The sequence below is a fragment of the Triticum aestivum genome, chromosome 3A (assembly GCF_018294505.1).
Source record: "Triticum aestivum cultivar Chinese Spring chromosome 3A, IWGSC CS RefSeq v2.1, whole genome shotgun sequence".
Lineage (NCBI taxonomy): Eukaryota > Viridiplantae > Streptophyta > Magnoliopsida > Poales > Poaceae > Triticum > Triticum aestivum.
Genome location: NC_057800.1, coordinates 24,492,479 through 24,515,048, shown reverse-complemented (window position 1 = coordinate 24,515,048; position 22,570 = coordinate 24,492,479). Strand labels below are relative to the sequence as shown.

Here is a 22,570-nt window from a genome sequence, read left to right as displayed (position 1 = left end):
TGTCAACCGGAGTCAAAATGTCGGCGGTCGAAGCATTAGTATTGCTCAGTGCTCCTATCAATGAAAATGCTATGCTCAACGCAGTGAGTGGAAGGAGCATCATGGCCATATTGTCAGAAACTAAGCTGCAAGACATGCAACGGATTGTGTCTACACTCTTCGAAGAGTCCGCAGAGCATAGAATTATGGTGGCGAGATTTTTGCAGAATCTTCGGGGTTACCAGGGACCACATTACGGTGGTCAGTTGGAGATAGTGAACAAAGCTCTACCGAAGGTAAATGCTAAGCATTTTCTATCCTGATTCAAAACTTGGAATTGAAAATTATGTTCCATCTATTTTTCACCCCTACTCCGAGCACACATGTAGATGCACCCCTCTTATCTGGATCATCAAGTTTCATCTCAATATTTGTGCTATCTTTACATAGAAAATTTCTTTTTGGGTTTGTTCCAAAGAAGCAAACATTTGAACTTGAAACTTTACAGGTCAACATCACACATGTACTACTCTGTGCAGGAAATGTTTAGATATTTTACAACATAAATTTCTGAAATGTTAATACCAGAAACAATTGCTGCACATAATACTTGTGTAATGTTGACCTGCAAAGTTTCATGTTCGGTTGTTTTCTTGCTTGGGAGAGAAAAAAGAGAAGTATCTATGCACAGACTCTAATGCAAAATTGGACAGTCGATATAAGGTTAGACCTACATGGGATCTCAATACAACTTTCCCAAGTTAAAATGGTTGGCTTTGGATTATCTAACACTTGATTTTGCCGAAGCATTTTTTCAGCTAACAAAGCAAACATGTGTCTATTATGCTTGAAATAGTTCGTCTGTTCTTTTGGGGATGATTAGTATATGAATACTTTCACAGGTATTGGAAGCAATTAAACATGCATTGGATAAAATAGAAGGGGTCGGTGGTCCTGGTGAACCTTCTGGTCATGTAAGAAAATAGAGTTCTCCATCCTCCCAGTTTAAGATAGTGAAATCACAGGACCATTCTTCCAATTCTGTTAGTTTTTCCTTTGGAATAATACCTTGAAATTATAAGTGCTACATATGCAGGAAATGGAGGCGCTCATGATAAATGAACAAGGCAAGCTGCTGGAGAGCTTTATTGGCCTGTGCATGCAAATCTGCACCAGCGGGAATGCAAAGCAATTCACTAACGCGCTGAGGAGTGCCGAGATTACATACGATATGTTCGTCCAGATGCTTAGGAAGATACTGGAGTTGTACAAGTCGCCATCTTCCGATGCTCCGGGCATTCGAAGGGTGGTGATTCAACAAATGAACTGGATGATGGCTAGGGATAACAAGTACATCGACATTTTCCTGAGGCATGAAATGGATAAGGCACTGAAAGAAGTAGCACAGACGGCACTGAAGCTTGAGAATTATTGGTTCTTCCGTTTTGATGTTGGGACTTTTGAGCATGATCAATCCATTTATTCTCTTCTGAGCATTTCGCCACTACTACAAGCTGGTGGCTCCGGCTTATAGTTGGATCGACAAGATCTGTACCTCATGTCCTATGTATAAGACATATGCTAATTTGTTGGTGATATCTATAAAGACTCTCGAAGACCTTTATGCACAATAGAAACTCTTTGTTTGAAAAGGAGGTTGTAACCCTAGCCTACGCACAATAGAAACTAGCATAGAAAATGCTCTTTCAAGACACATAAACCCACAATTAGCGAAATATAATTCACATTTCTCTACAATAAACACAACTTCAGCTTATGGCACCAAGAAAAAAACAGTGAACTCCTGCTTTGGAAATAACCTAAGGTTAAGTCAATCCTAGTCAAAGTAGTAAAGTCATGTGTCACACATTTCTCTAGAGCAGGTATGATCTAACTTGAATTTTGTTGGATGTTCTGTGTAAGGCGCAATAATGAGAAGTCAACAACTTTAATTGCCAATGGTTCTTAAGCCATCTGCTTAAGCAAATAATGCTAATGGGGATACAAAGTAGTCCATTAGAATCAGCATGTCGAGGCTGTTTTAAAAATAAAAATCAACCACCTCTAAAAACTAACGCACATGGATTTCTTAGGAACCTAACTCAAGAAGCTAATATAATATAACTACCTTGAAGAAATCATGTAAGGTGGTCACGATATCAAATGACCACTAAGGACTCTTGGCCATAGGAGATTTTGTATCAAAACCGCCTCTAACAACTTAATAATAATAGCTAGTGGTCTTTTCTCCCCTTTCTCTTCACCACGATTGTCCTCTCTCCCTCTTTCTTTCATTATTTTCCCCGAATGACGCTGCCAAAAGTATAGCAGCACCGATGCCACCAATTTCACATTGATGACCAGTAGAATATACGTCTTCTCTCAAATGAAGCATGCCTTTGTCATATGGGGACGTGCTACGCAACAAAAAAACCATGTACACGATCACATAACACTATGAAGATGCGGGTAACGATCACCCTCACTAACTAGAACATAGCGGAAGCAGAGTAGATTATTGATGAATACCGACGATTCCCGCAGCTAGGTTGAACCTCCTAGCCAGCCGTGATAATTTCTCTAGATGATCATCGATCAACGCGTACCGATCTAGAGGTTCAACAAAACTTCTTGGACCAACACAAATTAAAGAATTACTGGAGGAACTAGAGGGAGGAGAGGCTGACTAGCGGCGTCCCGGTCTACATTAACTAGAGGAGAGGAGAGAAGGAGGGCGCGGGGCAGCGGGGCTGGGGGAGGGGGAATTTACTAAGGGTTTGATATGTTCTAAGGAGTACTCCACACACACACACACACACACACACAACACAATACAACACACACACACACACACACACACACACACACACACACACACTACCTTTGAACTTTTATTTCTTTTGTCGCAACTAATACTTTCAATCCAAGTTGCATTAACCCTTGTAACTAGCCAGGCTAGTAAGACTAGCAATCTTACTTGTTTTGTTGGGGGCCAAGATATAGTTATGTATTTGCGTGTGCAGAAACTGCCCACTGGTCGTTTTCCAAGTACTCCTATGGTTTGATAAACCTTAAGGTCGTCCACTTGAGGGAAATTGATGCTTACTACAAAAATCTGCTCTTGGGGCGCCAACACATTCCTAGATTAGAGGATGCACCCCTCCCCCTCCACCCACCCACCCACTCACCCCCCCCCCCCCCCCCCCCCCCACGCACACACGCGCGCGCGTGCAGACACAAGCATGTTCTCTCCGGTACGGTAGCAAATGAACGAGGCCTAGCGGGCCATACATTCATTTTTAATAAAAATGGCAATAACCTCCATCTCGATGACTGGGTTTTCATTCCCCGGTGTATGCAAGACATATTCTTTTCATGCACAAGACCTAAACATAGATCGAAGGTCACAAGTAGGATTTTTCAGCCCATTTCTTGCAACTATTTCATGTACCTGCAGTTAAACTTTGAATAATATATATATATATATATATATATATATATACTAAATGACTAAATTCACTTAATGGATTAAATAACTAACAGGCCCTGAAACATGCCAAATTTCGGTAGTATAGTGGTGTATATTGAATGCAAATAAAGTTGCAAGGGCGACTGATTAACCAAGGGCCACTTTACGTGCAAACCTGCTTGATTCCTTCTTGAAACCTAGTTTCTTCCTCGAAGATGGTCTGATTTGTAAGAAGTATGCATGCAAACTTTTGCGGAGTATTCTCAAAGTTTTACCACATCTTCCAAGGGTCATATCATGACACAATGCCAAGTCTCGTGATTTCCTGCCTTTTTTGCATTTTCTGGAATGAAAAATGGCAACAACCTCCATGTTGGTGATCAAATCTTGGCCCCCTGGTGTATGGGGGTCCTATCCTTTACTTGCACAAGGCATAAACATAGACACAATTCAAGGACAAAAGTAGGATTTGTCAACCTATTGTTGGCGACTATTTAATTTAACTATAGTTTGAATTTTAATTATATCAATTAAATACCTAGAAATGCACTTAATTAACGACTTAAATATAGTGAACTGACCATGAAAAATGCCAAAATTTTAACATGAAACATGTAACCGTGTGTTGAGTGTAGAAAAAAATTTGAAAGCCAACGGCCTCTAGATGGCATATCATGACACCAATGCCAGGTTTCATGATTTCTAACTTTGTTTGAATATTTTGGAATTAATAAAGCACTAAGCTCCAGGTTGGTGCCTGAGTCTCGGCCTCCGGTGGTTGGGACTCCTCTTCTTTCCTCGCATGTTCAAAAGAGAAGAAGCAAAAGCAAAGAACAGAAATGAAAGAAAGAAAAAAGGAAAGAAAGAAAAGAAAAGAAAAAGGAAATAGAAGAACAAAACCAAGCAAAGAAAAGAAAACAAACAATATGGTTAGCAGTTTTTCCCATAGTTTTTCTTTGCCTAGTGTTAGGCTGTTTGTCGGGTTTGACTTAGCATGGTGCTTATATTTCGTCGAATCTAATCTGCAGTTTCCAGTGCTATCAATTAAATGTGGTGGCTTTGGTCGCTCTTAGGATCTTTCAGCTCCATTTCTCGGAGGTTCTTGTAAGGTATGTTGTGCTTTCATAGATGTGAGTGTAGGAGCGTGTATGTAACGAAGGTCCTCATTTTGTACCGTGTATCTAAAAATGCAAAAAAAAAATAGACATGCCAAAAAATGGAAAGAGAAAACAAAGTTGGCAGCTCCTCCTCCTCACATCCACCACTCCCATATCTATTCTCCTGTCGTCGTCAACCTTTTCCCCTCCGAGCTAGCTTGTTCATCGGTAATCCACCCACATCAAGATCTCCCCAAATTCCACACCAAACCCTATCTATCTACCAGTCCATCCCGTACGTGCACATCTTCTTCCATCGAGGTCGAGCCATCCACCAATCCATGGCGTCCACCACCAGTGGCAGCCTCCCGTCCTCTCCCTCGCTCCCGGGCACTGGGGCCGAACAAGAATTCTCCTCCGTCGACCCCCACGGCCTCTTCCTCCCCTCATCCCCATCCCCCGCTAGCCTATACTTCGACCACGACTCCACCTTTCAAGGCTTCTTGTCCACATCCTCCCCCACGCGGGCAACAGCGACTCCACCTCACCCTGCGGCCCCGTCAAAGCCGCCCAAGAAGCGCCCCAGAGCCTCCCGCCGCCCACCCACCACCGTGCTCACCACCGACACCTCCAACTTCCGCGCCATGGTACAGGAGTTCACCGGCTTCCCGGCGCCACCATTTGCCGTCGGGCTGTCCCCGTTCGTCCGCCCGCGGCTCCTCGGTGGCGCCTCCGCCTACGGCTCCCCCTTCCTGGTACGCCCGTGCCCTCTCAAGTACCCGCAGCAAAACCCTGCACTGCTGTCCTCCATCGGCACTTGCACCACCACCGGCGGCGGAGCCAACTCTCTCATGCACGCGCTCACGCTGTTGGCGAGGAGCAACGCTATGCCAAGTACCCCCGCTGATGTTACGACGGCCAGAGGATCAGGTTCTGCTGATCAGTACGGTGGCCACCACGGCCACGGCATGGGAGATTTCAATTTCAACCCGTTTGACGACTTCGAGACTGAGACTTCGGCATCGGCGGAAGGCGACAAGGCGGCGAACGGCGACCATGCTGGGTTCTTCTCTTCCTTAGGCGGCGCCGGAGATAAGTACGACCAGCACTAGCTAGTACTTGACGTATCTCTCTTTCTGTGTGAGCGTGCTGAGTGGTCTTTGTGTGATGTGGATGGAAATTGAGATGGAGGAACAGCTTTTGATACTCTATTGGCATTTGGCAGGCTGCTTAATTGTTAGTTCCTTTGACACAAAATGTGAGTTTATAATTTGATTGATGGTGATTTTTGGTGCAAATTAATAATTAATTGAAGTAACACATGCATTGCTTCTTGCATGATTTACGATTCTTACACTATGTATTGTGTATACTCCCTCCGTCTCAAAAAGTTTGCCTTAGATTTGTCTAGATACGGATATATCTAGATGCGTTTTTGAGTTAGATACATCCGTATCTAGATAAATTCAAGACAAGCTTTTTAGGACAGAGGTAATTAATATATTGTAAGGTGCTTTGTTCGGTTTCCATCGCTAGCCAAGGAATTGTCCTTGTCGAGATGAGATGAAATGATCCAACACCTCTCCTTAGTCATGAAGAAGTGTTGAAATGATCCAACACTTTGCCTCTCTGCTTAATTTGGATGTATTCCATACCGTGGGGAAAAATGCTAGACTTAGGGATGAATAGGCTGACACTGGAACTTATGGAACAAATCTCCTGTTAATAAAAAGTTGATGTATTTCGTAGCTCTTCTTTGCAAATGATATTTGTTGTGAATCAAAATGGATGCATGACCGATCTTAGTTATTACATTGTGTTCCTTTCCATATGTTGAATAATTATTCCTTGGTGTTGTTTCTTGCTGACTTTAGCAATGAAGGCTTCCTTTTTGTCAGGAGGAAAGGTAAGCTCTTTGGTCTTCTCTTTGTAATAATCGAACACATGTAAAGTAATATGCATGGTATATTATTTCGATCTTATTCTTCGTTATCGCATATCAGCATGATGGTTTTGTTCCACACACACACACACACACACACACACACACACACACACACACACATGACGGATTTATGCTGAACCAATTAAGAAAACCGAACTAATAGAGGCTAGGTGGACAGGAAATTTAGTTCTCGTGGTCACAAATAGATTAATGTGTTCACTGTTTTTCTTTTCAGATTCTATTTCTTTGAAATGTACACTACACATGATGCAATAATTTGCCTCAGGCTTGAAAGCATTTTTGTCCTTTATTGTCAACAGCTAATTGTTTATGACTTCACTATTTAGAGGTAACTATAGATAATTATTTTATTACATATATCATAACTCTATTCAAATTAAACAAAATACATAATGCATAGTAAATTTTAATTTAAATATAAATCACATTGCTTTGTATGTTCATTTTTTCCAATTATATATTATTTTCATAAGTTAATTAACGGACAATCATTTAAGCCAAATTCATTTGTACGAGAATCATTTTTTAACCATGAGAAATCAAGTGATCACGAGTTCACGACTATATGGACCCTGTCACTGGAAGTACTAGTAAGCCAGTACTATGGCATCTACTCCCTCCGTTCCTAAATATTAAGTCTTTGCAGAGATTTCACTATGAACTATATATGGAGCAAAATGAGTTAATTTACAATCTAAAATGCATCTATATACATCCGTATGTGGTTCATAGTGAAATCTCTACAAAGACTTATAGTTAGGAACAGAGGGAGTATTTAATCGAGAAATTAAGGTATTGTGTTCATAGTTAAACCTACAGCCGTTTAAATTGTATATGTACTTTGAAAGATCTCACGCATAACTGTCTGCTACATATACTAAAATATTTAATGAGCATACTTTGTGCCATCACGTGTGCATATGTAAAATTATTAAAAGGTCCATCTCTTTATGCATTGTACCAACCTTTTCTCTGTCCTCTTGACTTTTTTTTTCCTTTTTAATCACATATACAGTATATACTACATATAATAATACTCTACCAAAGGAATCAAAAGGTTCATGTAAGACAAATGCATCATAATGATTGTCTCTCCTTTTTAGATAAAGGGTGTAGTATCAAAATGATTCTCGTACCTATTTACTTATTATAAAATTTTAGCACAATCTTTCGTTCTATTTTTTCATATATAAAGCTGCTCGGATCATAGAGCGTACTGCAAGGAGCCAAATTGACGAAATGATCTGTTGTACCTGAAATGATGAAGAATCTGATGATCTTCTTTCAGTAGGAGAAGTCAAAGCTAGCGGCAAGTGGATGGTCTGCCTCCATTTCTTCACAAGAAGTCTATATTATATGTATATATATCAGCGATTCATGACTAAACGCCTGATAGGGTATGTGATTATTCAGGAAAAAAGATACTCCCCCGTCCCCTGATAGGGTGTGGTATGTGATTGTGCAGGAAAGACGGTACTCTCCATTCTTAAGCCCTCTTTGGTTCACAGGATAAGATTATCATAGGAATAAAAAAAATTATAGAAAATGAGATGGCATGTGTCTCAAATCCTATGAGTAGGAACAGAAAGAGGGATGCCATTTGGTTCACATTATAGGAATTTTTTTCATTGAGTCTAGGCTTATATTTATTTTCCTATGAATGTGGAGAATAGGAATCAATCCTATATAGGAATAGGAATCCATTTCTATGAACCAAAGTGCTCTCAAGGAAAAGTTCCTATAAGTATACTATCCTATAATTCCCCCAAACCAAAGGAGGCCTAAAATACTTTACGTGGTTTTATTTACTTGGAAATGACAAAAGTTTAGAAAATATTGCTACCACACATGGACATGTGTCGAGCCAAAGAGGGGAAATTAGAGGGATAATTGCTGGTCACTTTTCTGATATATTATTTAACTGTGAAGATTTTAGCTCGAATCCATTATTTTCATCTAGATCATACCTTCATGGGTACACATGAAATTTCTAATTCCGCTCATCCGCGACGCCTTTGCGTATTGGCGAGGTAGGCCCCTTCCTCCTTCGCCACCCAGCCTTCTCTCTACCCCCCCCCCCCACACACACACACACATGTGTGTGTGCGCCGTCGGGCAAAGCCCGGTTGGTTTGGGTGGTGGCGGGGCTCTCTTGCTCCCCTCGCAAGGTGGCAGCGGCAAAGGGCACGCCTGGCCTGCAGAGGGCGCCCGGACTCGACGTGGGGAACAATGGCGGGGTAGATCTATGGTGGTTGCGTGATGGTTCCTACTGGGGCCTGCCTGTGGTAGTAGATCGAGCTGCGGCCGGAGGTGGGTGGTGCGGGCTAGCTCCTGTGGTCGTTCTTCAGGTGGTGGCGGTTGGCAGCATTGGTGGTGGCCCGATGCCGGTTGCCCATGGTGGCGTGGTCGCTTGCGGCTGGCGGCGGCGGGTCTCCCCCTCTCTCAGCAGGCACACATGTCATGGGCTAGCGCTTCTGTGTTGTGGCTGGGGAGGGGCCTTGAGATGGATCTGCAGATGTTGGCTTAGCCGCGGTAGTTGATTGTGGTCCTTTGTGGCATGGGGAAGCAATCGAGCGAAAGCTATGTGCTCAGGCGCCGACGGCGATGATGCCCATGGATGCCGCTTTCCTCTTGAGGATGTTGTTGCAATTGCGCTTCTCATGTTAGGGTTCCAAGTGAAAACCCTTGTCCGCTCCATCAGACGCGTGGACGGCGACGCTTTCTGCTGTTTCCTCTTGAGGGAAGGGCCGTGAACTCAGGTGGCATTAGTCGTGTTGTAGTGTACTCTTTAGGCCCTCCTATATCTTGCTCAGCGGCATTACCATTCCGATGTATGTTGTTCGGTTTTTCCAAGGCTATGCTTCTTTGAGGGCTTCCTCCTCACCATATATCGTTCAACCGTGTACTTGTGTTTTGTGTTGTATCTATAAAGCGGGGCAGAAGCTTTGTTCGTGCGATGTCATACTATTACATATCCCGATTTAGAATAAACACAAGAAGCTATGTGAGCCGATAAACATATTTATGTAATTAAAGGTGTAAATGTAATTCCAAATAATATGATAAATAAATTATATGGCATATCCATCTCTCCTTTGTATCTGAACATGTACGCTTATAAGTGTGTGATCTTTACTTTTTCTTTTACAACAGAGTTATTACCTTTCCTAATCGATGTGTATATGCCACTATCTCGAGGCATGTAAACCCTTCCTAATCTGTGCATCTGCTTTTCGCGAGTTATCATAGATGCTACACATGTAACGCTCTGAACAGAGCATCTGCAAAGGTGTCCTCCATGCCAAAGATATCCATGATTGCATCATCGTCTAACATTGTTTGCCACATACATCTGTCTGCTACATATGGTCTCCCCTGCCTTATCTACTCAGAAGGAAAAAGAAGTATTGCAAAAAAAAATAAAGCTATGAATGGATGACTAAGAAATATCTGACTTATACTTCGCACCGAAGGATATATTTTACAAAGCTTTTCACACGGGAAGTGAGCTGCAGCGTCATGCATGATTCATATGTTATTAGCATAGCTCAAAAGGATTCTGCCTATGTCGTCATTTTATATGAAAAGAAAGTCTGTCATTTTTGTTTGGACGTAAAGACACACATTGTCATCAGTACAACTGTACAAGTATCAAGCAACGCCAACAAACTAAGCCTGAAAACAATTTCTGCCGCCAGGTAATTGGCCTCGGATATTTCCTTTTCCCCTTTTTTCTTAAATGTATAAGCCGATTCTTTGGGCATCTATGGTTGGCTTTGCTTAGCATTATTAAATGTTTGCCTGCAAACAAATATATAATGTTTTAGAGATTTGTGTCAAGTCTCTAAAACATCATGTATTTGTTTACAGAGGAGGTAATAAACAATACAGTATATGATTGTGATGCTGAGGCCAGGAATGCTGTACTTTTCCTTTTGAAAGAAAAACCCCGGTAAACCCTAGCGGAGAGAGAGATTGCTGGTAAAGTAATATAGAGTAGAGATGTCGGTAGGACAACATGCAAGATCGGGGGCGCAGCACATCTAAAAACCCATCAGAAAGGCGGGCGCCTTTTCCACAAGGACATTTCAAATAATACTACTCTCTCTCTCTCTCTCTCTCTCTCTCTATATATATATATATATATATATATATATATATATATATATATATATATATATCATCAGTAAGTGGAGGAACACATCGATTGCTCTAGACCCACACGGCACACTCTCTAGACGTGTTCGCGCGATCATTGCCTACTCCTGAATCAGCCACTAACGATGGGGTAGGCTACTATTTATAGCAGCATCTTTTGCAGATGGGAAATGATGATGCCCCGTGCACCTTGTCATATTTGCGCCATCCACCCCGTGCTCTCTGTCAAAAGTTGGCCACCCCTCCAGCTCCTCGTCTAATCACTTTCACACTACTACCTCAGTCCCCAAATAGATGGCATATAAATTCAGTCGAAAAATCAATGCTTTCAAACTTTGACCAAGTATATACAGAAATATGAAGATAAACAATGTCAAATCAATACCTATATGTCCACCATCAGATATAATTTTATAATATATTTATACAATATTGTAGTTGTTGATATTTTTCTTATATATTAGAAAGAATTGACTTTTTGGCTGAATTTATATGCCATGTATTTGAGTGCAAAGGGAGTATCAACCCTATGCTTTCAAGTTAGCCCAGCAACCCCTAGCAAACACTGAATCATGAAAGTTGGTCCGTGAAATCATCAAATCCCAACTTTGGAAGCACGTGAGATGTCTACACGGGACAAACTAATTTATCTGAACTTATGTGTTCAAAATAGTAGATTGAACTAAAATTGCAAGCTAGTCCAAAATACTGCAGATTGTAACCTTACAAAGTCTTGAACTGCCCATGATATGCACCGCATGTGTATTGCACTCCTTAGTGCAAAATTTTGAATTATAGATGGGCCCAGGGCCCATATAGGTAATAATCGTTAGAAAAGCTCAAAGGTGTTATGACATGGTGGAAAGTTTAGTACTAGCTCGATTTTGGAGGAGAGTTGAGACAAACATATGGGAGATTCTCTTTTACATGTCATTGAAGTTTGAAAACAAGAATGGTACAGACGCGCTCCTCTTCCAGCTCCTACCTCGCACGCACGTGTTTTGACGAGTTGCGTTCAAACCTATGGCATGTGCACGCTCTGCTCTGGAACCTCGTTCTTTGTGATCCTGCGCCGGGAGAAGGGTGATTAGGTTTTTGAGGGCACGAGTGCTCGTTGTTGTTCTTCGACTACACCCTCGACCTGCACCAGGCCGAGGCCGCGGCTTTGTCTTGGCATACTGCAAGGTATGGTCTGTTCATCCCTGACATTGTGGTTTTCATCGATGTTACTGATATTGTTATCATCATGATTTATTTACAGAATCAAACCGAAATTTTTATTTTATCCACTAATCCAAAAACCTAATGTTTATAGGCAATTTTTTATTTAAGGCTTTGCTAATACATTGAAACTGAACCCGTTTACGGGGGTTCATTTTAATCATTGGCAGACCGAGACTACCTTGTGGCTCATAATGATGAATGTGTTCTGGGTCGCTGGTGGCACTCCTGATGGAACAATTGCTCCAGAACAGGAGAAGTCATTCTTGGAGGCCACCAATGTCTTTGTCATAACCATTATGAGGGTGATCAAAGACAAGCTAGTTAATCCTTGTCTTCATATATGGGTTGCCAAGAACTTGTGGGATGCGCTCGAAGCTGTGTTCAGTGCAACAGATGTTCAAAGCGAGTTGTATGCCATGGAGCAATTCCATGACTATGGGGTGGTTGAGAACCATCATGTACTTTACTAGGCTCATGAGATATAATGTATCGCCAAGGAGCTCAAACTCCTTAAATGTGAGTTACCAGACAAGTTTGTCCCAAGATGCATAATTGTTAAACTCTTTGGAGGAACTTTGCTACTTCTCTAAAACATCAGAGATGTGAATTCTTAGTAGAGGATGTCATCGATCATCTGGGTATTGAAGAGAATTTCAGAGCAAATGACTCTCATGTCAAAAGGGTTGAGGGAGCTTCTAGTGCCAATATGGTGTAGAAGAATTCTCACAAGTTCAAAGGAAAGAACACAATCCATCAAAATACCAACTTTAGGAAGAAGGGTAAGAAAAAAAACAAGACATGCAATAAAGATGGTTGCTTCACTTGCGGTCAGGGATGGCCACTAGGCCTCCAGGTGATTATGAGGATGTTTTTCCAGAAGAATTACAAGGAATGCCTCCTAACTGGCCTGTTGAGTTTGTGATTGAACTCGAGCCCGGCAAAACCTGCCCACATGCGTCCTTATAAACTTGGGCATGAAAAGCTAAAGGAGTTGAAGGAGCGGCTCAATGAACAAGAGTGTCTCGGTCTGATCATACCAAGTTCATCTCCTTGGGGATGTGGTGTTCTCTTCGTCAAGAAAAAAGATGGCACGAAGAGACTTTGTGTCAATTACCGCCCCTTGAATAAGAAGACGATCAAGAACCGATAACCTATTCCCAACATCAATGAATTATTCTAGCAACTCAAAGGTGCCAAGGTGTTCTCCAAGCTTGATCTTCGTATGGGCTACCACACCAAATCAAAATTTGTGAGCAAGACATTCCAAAAACAGCTTTTGTGACAAGCTTTGGCTCATACGAGTACACGGTGATGGCTTTGGTCTTGTAAATGACCCTCCAACTTTCTCTCGCATGATGAACTTTGTATTCTCTCCATACAGAAATGAGTTTGCCCTTGTTTATCTTGATGACATCCTGGTTTTCTCCAAGTCCAAGGAAGAGCATGCAAAGCATCTATGCTTAGTGCTTGATAAGCTCAGGGAGCATCATTTCTATGCAAGTTCTCAAAGTGTGAATTCTAGATCAATGAGGTACTCTACTTCGGGCATGTTATCTCAGCCAAGGGCATCTCGGTAAATCCTGAAAAGGTTGAAGTTATTGTCAAGTGGTAGCCTCCTTAGAATGTGAAGCAACTCCAAAGTTTTCTCGGGCTTGAAAGCTATTGCAGAAGATTCGTGGAGAACTTCTCCAAGATTGCTAAGCCTTTGTCAAAACCTCCTCCGGAAGAATGCTAAGTATTCTTGGACTCTAGAATGTGATGTTATGTTCAATACACTCAAAGAGAAGCTCATTTTTGCTCCGGTTCTTACACCTCCCGATGAATCCAAGCCTTTCCAAGTGTTCTGCGATGCCCCGTTGCAAGGTCTTGGTGCATTTCTCATGCAAGAAAATCAAGTTGTGGCATATAATTTTCAACAATTGAGGCCAAATAAGAATAACTACCCCACTCACGACCTTGAGTTGGCAGAAGTTGCCCATGCTTTGATAACCTGGAGGCATCTATTACTGGGCAAACAGGTTGAAGTTTATGCCGGTCATAAGAGCTTGAAATACATTTTCACTCAGCCCAACCCCAATCACCATCAGACTCGTTGGGTGGAGATGATTCAAGAGTATAATTCATTGAGTATACCCCAGGCAAAGCCAGTGTCATTGCAGATGCTCTAAGCAGAAAAGCATATTGCAACACCCTCATTCTCAAGCCAGTCCAGCCCGACCTTTGTGAAGATTTCAGGAAGCTCAACCTCCAATTCATTCCTCAAGGGTTTTTTTTTTCAATCTTCAAGTGACTCTAACCTTGGAGGCTCAAATTTGCGAAGCTCAACTTCTTAATTCCATGGTGAAGAAAGTGAAAGATGGCATTGCCAAGGGCATTCCCAAGTACAAGTGATATCACATCGATGACAAAGACACCTTGTTCTTTGAGGACCGGCTTGTACTACCCAAGGGTGATCTTAGCAAAGTCATAATGGATGAAGCACATAATTCCCTCCTTTCCATCCATCCAGGCAGCTCCAATATGTATCATGATCTCAAGAAAAATTTCTGGTGGACTCGTATGAAATGTGAGATTGCTCAGTTTGTCAACGAGTGTGATGTTTCCCGCAGAGTGAAGATGAAACACCATCATCCGGCAAGACTCCTTCAACCTCTCCCTATTCCTGAGTGGAAATTCGATCACATAGAGATGGATTTTGTCACTGGTTTTCCCAAATCCAAGAAAGGTAATGACACTATCTTCATGGTCATTGATAAGCTCACTAAAGTCGTTCACTTCTTACCAGTCAAGGATTCAATCACAACAGCTCAGTTGGCAGAATTGTACACTTCCAGAGTGGTCTCCTTGCACGGTATTCCTCAATTGATCCCCTCAGACGGTGGGAGCATTTTTCACTTCCAGGTTTTGGGATTCCTTCCAGCAAGCTATTGGCACAAAGAATAAGAATAAATGGTTCCCACCTATTTATACTGAGCATTTTTACCTCCTACAACTCACTTCCTCACTAAATATATGTTATTTTCTAGTGATACTCCCACTAGCATACAATTTATCCTGTTTGAACTCACCAGCATAATTGACCACTTATGATGCCCAACATTAAATACATTGTTTTGTGTTAAACAATTCCAATGTGAAATACGATTGTGTTCAATGAAAAGTAAGCTACTTGAGTTTTATCTTGCCACAATTTAAGAAAATCAATAGCTAGACCTGATTTGCCTCTAAATCTAACCAAAGCAACTGAAGGTAAACATAATCACATTTCTCCATGAAATAATTTGTGACATATATTTTCAGCCCGGACCGAAGCCCGGCCCGGCCTGACATATGCACAGGGTATAGTTGCCAAAGACCGTCTTCACATGTAGTGCAATGCGTCCATTTCCAGTTGGCCCAAGATCCGTCCACTTTATTTTGACATTTCGATAGAAAAATGAACAGCACCAACTCGACCGGCATCATCTGTGCCAAGTTAAAACATCACTCGCAGTCTATAAAAAGCGACATAGTAATAATCACTAAGCCTTCGATTAGCCAAATATCCTGTTGAGCGTAGCGGCCAACCGGACGCCGCCTTGCGCCAGCCTCAGGTTCACCACCGGCAGCCTGCTCCCGAAATACGCGTCTGAAACACACAGATACAGTGGTCATTTGGTCACTCTATCAGTCGACCAATCAGGAGATGATGGTCCTACGTTGGATTTTAGTTTAAGCAGACACACATACCACTCAGCGTTGAATCTTCTGTCACGCCCTTGTACGCCGAGTTGCATGCTGCAGCGATGCTCTCCGACCCATATCTTGCAGAGTTAGATGAGACCGATCAGACGACTAAATGCGATATAATGGAATAATAATCTGGGCCATAAGTAAACATTTTGCACACTCCTAATTATACACAACCGAATAAATACTGAACATGCTTTTCCTTTTCCCTTTGAAAAAAGAAAAGAAAGAAATCAAGCATGCTGCATGCGTACTTGTCAGGGCACGCCGTCTGGCTCTTGGCGCACTCCTCCCATTCCTGCACTTTGTCTGACCACGCCCCCTGCAATCACTCAGTCAATCAGCGTCAGTTACTACAGTACCAGAAATTTACCAGCCACTGTATATATACAGATAATAATACGAATAAACAATCTTCAGAACAATTCCGCACCGTTATGTTCTTGTTCAGCGCGTCGACGAATTCGCCCGCGCCTTCGTCGTAGTAGTCCTTCTCCGCCGTCTGGATGATGTTCACATCCCATACCTGACAACATATAACAACCAAGGCACAAGTTTCAGCATCATTGCCACATTTTTCAGTCTGATGTCTGAACTACACAAGGCTTACATGGTGGAGTACGGTCTTCCTCCTGTACCAGTGGACGTCGATGGTGTTCCCGCCTCTGTCAGAAGCAAAACCACAATGCAGTGGCTACATAAACAAGAAGCATCAGCTGCCTGAACTTGCAACCTGCAACAGAAACACTTGCAAAAACCGGGCAATTGGGGTCTGGCAGGAGTAGTACCTGGTGGATGTCTCCCATGAAGTGTGAGAGGAACAAGAGCGCTTCCGTCAGGTTATCTGCAGTATTTCATACATACAGATACTTCAGTAATTCAGTATACCAAAAGAGATGTGCCGACGTTTGTATGATCTAACTCAACATTACATTGGCCGGAAGATTTAGAAGATGGCGATAGCGATGATGATCCGTAGGTGAGGAGCTGGGACGTGTAGTTGTTGATGGCGCCGGCGACGCAGCGGCCCTTGACGCCCTCCTCGTCCTTGCAGTCCCCTGAACCAACAACAGAGACCGGTGGAAAGATCAGTACACCATTTTGCTGCGGTCAGTTTCAGTCGAACAACAGAGTGTGGATTAACTACGACTACGTACTGTCGTAGGAGTAGTTGCAGACGTTGTCCGGGACGTCGATGAAGTGGAGCGGCGCCGACCAGTGGTACCTGAACCTGACCCTGTCGGCCCAGGAGCAGAGGCTGCTCAGGTTGCCGCCGGCGCCCGACGGCAGCAGGTCGTTCACCGCCTTCGCCGCCGCGTCGCTCAGCCGGCCCTGCGAACACACGTCACGACCACCGCTCGATCAATCACACTGCCGGCCGACATGCTCCAGAAACCAACAGAGATATGCTGCCTAGTGCGTACGTACCTGCGCGATCTCGCAGATGATGAGGTGGCCGTCGACGCCCCAGCCGAGCGACGGCGCGGGGAGGGCGGCGACGACGACGGCGAGGAGGAGCAGGAGCGCCGTGCCGGCCTGGCGACCCTGCATCGCGGCGGCACCGGAAACTGAGACGGGGAGAATGAGAGATGATGATGGATCTCTTCTCCGCTGCGTCTTTTAAGCAGAATTTTTTGGATGCGGCGTGTAAATGCGGGCGCGTTCGGGAAAGGAAAGAGGAGCGATCTTTGGAGCGGACAGCGTACGCAGTAAAGCGCGCGATATCCTGCCAATCAATGCCCGCCATGAATCAGGTTCACACCATGAATGTTTTCTTTCTTTTGGGGTGGACGTTCACACCATGCTGAAAATGCCGACCACGTTCATACAGAAGCCCATAATCTGCGAGTGTCGTTTGTGAGCCAGATGGGAGTTTTTTTATGTGCATGCATGCGTCGTCATTATATTTTGCTCCTTCAAGCCGGTATATACTATCTTACAGTACTTTATTGGCTAATATATACTCAAGATATGGAGGGAGTACCAGATTTCATTTATGCATGTTTAAAAATGAATGAATTCATTTGCCAAAATAAGATTTATTAACCGGGACAGCTTTATCGCGCGCCTAAAATATTTGCTTCGCTGGCTACCATTGTTTACCACTCCATGTCATCCGGATTATTTGTCGATGTTTTAGTACAACTTTATATCCATATTACTATATTACTTGTGGATCGGAGGGAGTAGCTAAATATCCATGTGTTGTTATAGAACGGAAAAAAGGGGGGAATGACAAGGCATATCCTCGAGAGGATAGGCAACGACCCCCCCCCCCCTCCCCCGTCGCTCCGCTCGAGCGACTCGGGGGGAGCTTCACGAGTCGCCGATGGCTCCCTCCCCTGCGCCTCCTCTCATCCGTCACTGGCGCTGGCCTCTCCACGGTGGCGGCGGACGCGTGGTGGTCGGGGTCGTCTCGATGGCGGCTTCTGCCGAGCTCATAGCCGAGGGGCGTGGTACGCGCTTGGGGAGAAGGGTGGCGTCGAGGTGTCGCGAGTTGGGAAGCTTCTGGAAGATTCCCAAAACCGGGCGGGATTCTGAAAAACGAACCTCGAACCACTCTTAGATGGGCTGGCCTATTGTGAATGATGGAGGGGCAAGGGGGTGTGCGCCAGGAACGATTAACCATGTAAATGTCAAACTGGGTTTGCGAGAAATACGTCATGAATTAGTAAGTTTCATGTAGTGGAATCAAAGAGGCCCATGATCATGAGTTGAGCCCATAGGTACTGGTACGAATCTACACCCTTTTCTACAAAGATCTTGAATATCTGCATAAGATGCAAATTTATCACTATTCAAAGAATCGGCCCATTCAAAGATTTATCATCTGATTTATCACTAATCGATGGGTGACCGATAAGATTATGCCATATCATCATCATTTATCGGCTGGGCCAATTTATCGCTCTGACAAGCGATTTGTCAAGATTATACTGATAAATCGGGTCTTTTTCTTGCATCATGTGTTGTTTATTTGTGTTTTCTGAACCTTGTTATGTAACATGTACATCTGTCCTATTTTGTTTGTCATTGTACAAAGATTCAAAACAAGGAATCAAGGTAACACTTCTGTCCATTTTTCTGCTGTTGAATATTGCATATTTTGGTGCTGGGAACCTGGGGTTTATAAAAAAATGGTTGATTAATAGTCAACCTGTAAAATTGATTAATTGATTGATTTCCGATTGACCTATAATCCCCAACCGACCAACAATAAGCGTCATCCTCAACATTGATATTTATAGAACAATCTATAAATCCCCCAAAACCCTTATGACAGTTTCCTGATTTTGTCATACCAAGCATCACCCGCTTAGGGCATCTCCAGCCGTTGGCCCCCCAGGGGGCGCCTAAAATCACCGCCTGGGGGTGAGCCGGCGCAAAAATTGGGCCTGGGGGCGAGTTGGTCCCCAGCCGCCGGCCCCAGGGCCGCCCCAGGCACGTTTTAAAATAAAAGAAGTTCGGCGAAGTTCGGCTTAAACACGATAAAATTCGGCCAAAGACGATAAATTTCGGCCAAACACGATAAATTTCGGCACATTTCGGCGAAGTTAGCGGATTTTCATTACATAGCACATATACATAAACTAATCTAAAGTCGTCGGCCTTCTCCTCCTTGACGCGGGCGCCCCTGCTGGACCCCTACCCGGCGTCGCCATGGCGGACTGGTGGCGGCGCATCGTCGTCGTCGCTGTCGCAGATGACGACGACTCTGCCTTCATCGCGGCCGCGTCGACGCTCCGCGAAGCGAAGCAGGGCGACGCACTGGCGCTCCTTCGCCTTCTCCGGGCGCTCCTTCTCCATCGCTATGGAGTCCCTGCGCGCCCATTCCAGGGCCGCGTCTCGTCGTCGAGCTCCGTCGTCACCGGCGCGGCCGGCTCCTTCTTCACCGGCGCGAGCCCCGGCTCCGTCTTTGGCTTGACGAAGCGCGGAGGAGGAGCCGACGAGTAGGCGCGCCGGCTGCCCTCGTTGATGACGATGTCGACGCTGCGAGTGCGCCGGCCGAGCGGTGTCTCCGCCGCGGGCTCGGCCTTGACGCCGAGCAGGGCCGGAGTGCCGGAGGAGTGCGATGAAGATCGGGAGGAGGAAGAAGAGGAGGAGGACCCGAACCTCCTTGGCGCCCATGGCCCGGCGTGTCGGTGTTGCGCCGGGGCGGCCGCCCTCGCCGGGTACGCCAACGGCGGGTCGTTGCCGCCCTCGAGGTACGTCAGCACGCCCTCGAGTGTGCGGCCGGGGACGCCCCACCACAGGTGACGCCCCTCGCTATTCTGCCGGCCACCAACCACCGGCGCGCCGTTGATGGACGCCAAGCGCTGCTGCTGGCGGCGCTCGAAATACGCCGCCCAAGCCGCGTGGTTATCAGTGACGTACTGGGGGAGGGAGAGTTGGGCGTCGGTGAGGAAGGTGCGCACGACCTGGACTTCCTCGGCGAAGTACTTTGGCTTCGCCACGGCGTCGGGCAACGGGGGAATGGGCACTCCCCCGACGCTGAGCCTCCACCCCATCGGCCCGGCGCGCATGTCCGGCGGCGCCGGGATGTTCGCCTGGAACAGGAGCCAGGACTCCTGTTCGCGGAGCGAACGGCGGCCGAAGCCGTTGGCCGCCGCCTCGTCTCCGGGAAAGCGTTCCGCCATGGCGACGGGCTCGGGAGAGGTAGATAGATAGAGGGAGGGGCCGGGCGGCGGCGCTCGGGAGAGGTAGGGAGAGGGAGGAGCTGGGCGGCGGGGGGGGGGGGGCTGGTGTGGGCACAGGCGAGTGCAGGCCGCCGGCTATATAGCCGCGCCGCACCCGTGTGTACGCGTGCGAGGGAGGGGAGGCGTCGGCGCGCCGTCCCGTGATGCGCCGCCCGTGAGGAATCAATGGCAAGGCTGACCGGCGGCAGCCTTGGCATTGATTCCCTGCGGGAACCGAGGCCGTTGGGGGAAGACGAGGCGCCGTGTCGCTGACGCGGCGGGCCCGCAGCTGTTTCGCGCCAAAACAGTTCGCCCCGGCGCCCCCGGGCGCCCCGGGTTCGGCCTGGGTCCGCCGACGCTATTTTCGGCCCAGGGCGACGAAAATCGGGCTCCTGGGGCGCGACTGGGCTGTTTTTTTGGCGCCGGCGCGAAAAAATCGCCTGGGGAGGCCTTCCTGGGGGCGCGGCTGGAGATACCCTTAGGCCCCTTAAGCCTACTTCTGACACAGGTCAATATAGACCGGTATTGCCAGTCAGCACGAGGTCTGTTGGGTCAGTCCATTAGGAACGACCGCTCGCATGCTCGCTCACTCAATCATTGCTACTCCCTCCTTCCATCTATATAGGGCCTAATGCATTTTTTGAGGCTAACTTTGATCAAATATTAGAGCAATAATATATGACATGCAATTTACAAAAAGCACATCGTTAAATTCGTGTGTGAAAGGAGCTTTCAATGATATAATTTTTACATCGTCCATGTCATGTACTATTAATATTGTCAATAGTCAAAGGCGATTTTAAAAAGCACATTAGGCCCTATATAGATGGAAGGAGGGAGTAGCCTGCTTGTGTGTTTCCCAAAAAAACTCATCGGCCATTGCCACTTTACCTTTGACCATTGAATATCCTACCCGTTGACCGTTGACTTTTCAAAATTATTAAAAACTTGCGAGTATAGAAAAAAGTTTGGGAATTTGAAACAAAATTGCAAAATACGAAAAAAATGTGAATGGAAAAAGGTTCACGAATTTGAAAAAAATGTTCCCCGATACAAAAGAATTTAGGAATTTCAAAAACTTTGCAAATACCAAAAAGTTCATGAATCTGAGAAAAAATTCACGAACAGAAAAAAAGGTTATGGTATTTTCGAAAAAAAATCCAATTTTTTTTCATGAATTTATAAAAAATCACTAATACAAAGAAGTTCACGGAGTTGAAAAATAATTCATGAATTTAGAAAAGTTCATGAATTTGAAAAAAAAAACAAAATTAAGAAACAGAAAAGAAGAAAAAAAACAAAAACCGATTGAAAACCAGAAAAAGGAAATCCGGTTGTGAAGCTCCCCAAAGTTGGGAGGGCTCCTAAAAACGAACCTCGAATGACTCTTAGATGGGCCGGCCCATTAGGAATGCTGAGAAGGCAAGGGATGGTGAGCGCCAGGAGCGATTAACCATGCATTTGACGCCTTAATCACCAAATAGGGTTTGCGAGAAATCCGTCATCAATTAATAGGTTTTTTTTGTAGTGGAATGAAAGAGGCCCATGATCATAGGCGGAGCCCATAGGGGTACTGGGTACGAATCTACACCCATTTTTTGCAGAGACCTTGAATATCTACACCCATATTTTATCTACCACCGTGACAGTTACCACCACTTGAGTTTGGTATGTTGTATGTAGTATCTATTAAATTGAAGAATATATACACGTACTATGTAGTATATAAGAATGTTTAGGTAGTATATACGGATTGACTATTCGTCACTCTGAGTGAGGAATAGTTATTCTTCACCCCCCTCTATTTTACCATCAATGCACCGTAATTTTACGTTTCGTAAGTTTTATCTTATTTCCGACGTAAAAAGAGACCTTAAAAAAATATATAACCGTTATAAAAAATATTTTATGTTATGTAAAATTACAAACGTAAAAACATAGTGTAAAATATACATAAACTATAAATTTTCTTGTCTTATGACCTATATTTTTATATTGTTATGCCAAATTTTACGTAATTAATCAATAGAAATATAATTATTTGAATTCTAAACATAATTTAATTATGAAGTGATCGTAAGATTACCTCGGGTGAAAAATAACTTATTCTGCACCCTGGGTGATGAATAGTATCACTATATATTACTTCTTAGGTAGCATGTATCGTATTTTAAGTGTGCTTCCTTTCACATACAAATATGTACATATTTCACAAATATAATAAAAACTATGGGCCAACTTGCAAACTTCATATAACTCACTTTGAATTAAC

The 22,570-nt window shown here is 44.4% G+C and overlaps 2 protein-coding genes across 2 annotated transcripts; one reads left to right on the top strand and one right to left on the bottom strand.

Annotated features, from left to right (window-relative positions):
* Nucleotides 1-4,741: 4,741 nt before the first annotated feature.
* Nucleotides 4,742-5,847, top strand: LOC123057661 (uncharacterized). The gene has a single exon (XM_044480583.1). It carries the CDS (start codon nt 4,887-4,889, stop codon nt 5,655-5,657), a length of 771 nt encoding a protein of 256 aa, XP_044336518.1. The 5' UTR covers nt 4,742-4,886; the 3' UTR covers nt 5,658-5,847.
* Nucleotides 5,848-15,350: 9,503 nt separating this feature from the next.
* LOC123057660 (endonuclease 2) lies at nt 15,351-17,289 on the bottom strand. Its single transcript, XM_044480581.1, has 9 exons — nt 17,051-17,289; nt 16,780-16,954; nt 16,555-16,680; nt 16,411-16,466; nt 16,233-16,316; nt 16,056-16,148; nt 15,877-15,944; nt 15,623-15,696; nt 15,351-15,521 (listed from the first exon to the last, which is right to left on the bottom strand). Exons 1-9 carry the CDS (start codon nt 17,171-17,173, stop codon nt 15,427-15,429), a joined length of 894 nt encoding a protein of 297 aa, XP_044336516.1. The 5' UTR covers nt 17,174-17,289; the 3' UTR covers nt 15,351-15,426.
* Nucleotides 17,290-22,570: the final 5,281 nt, after the last annotated feature.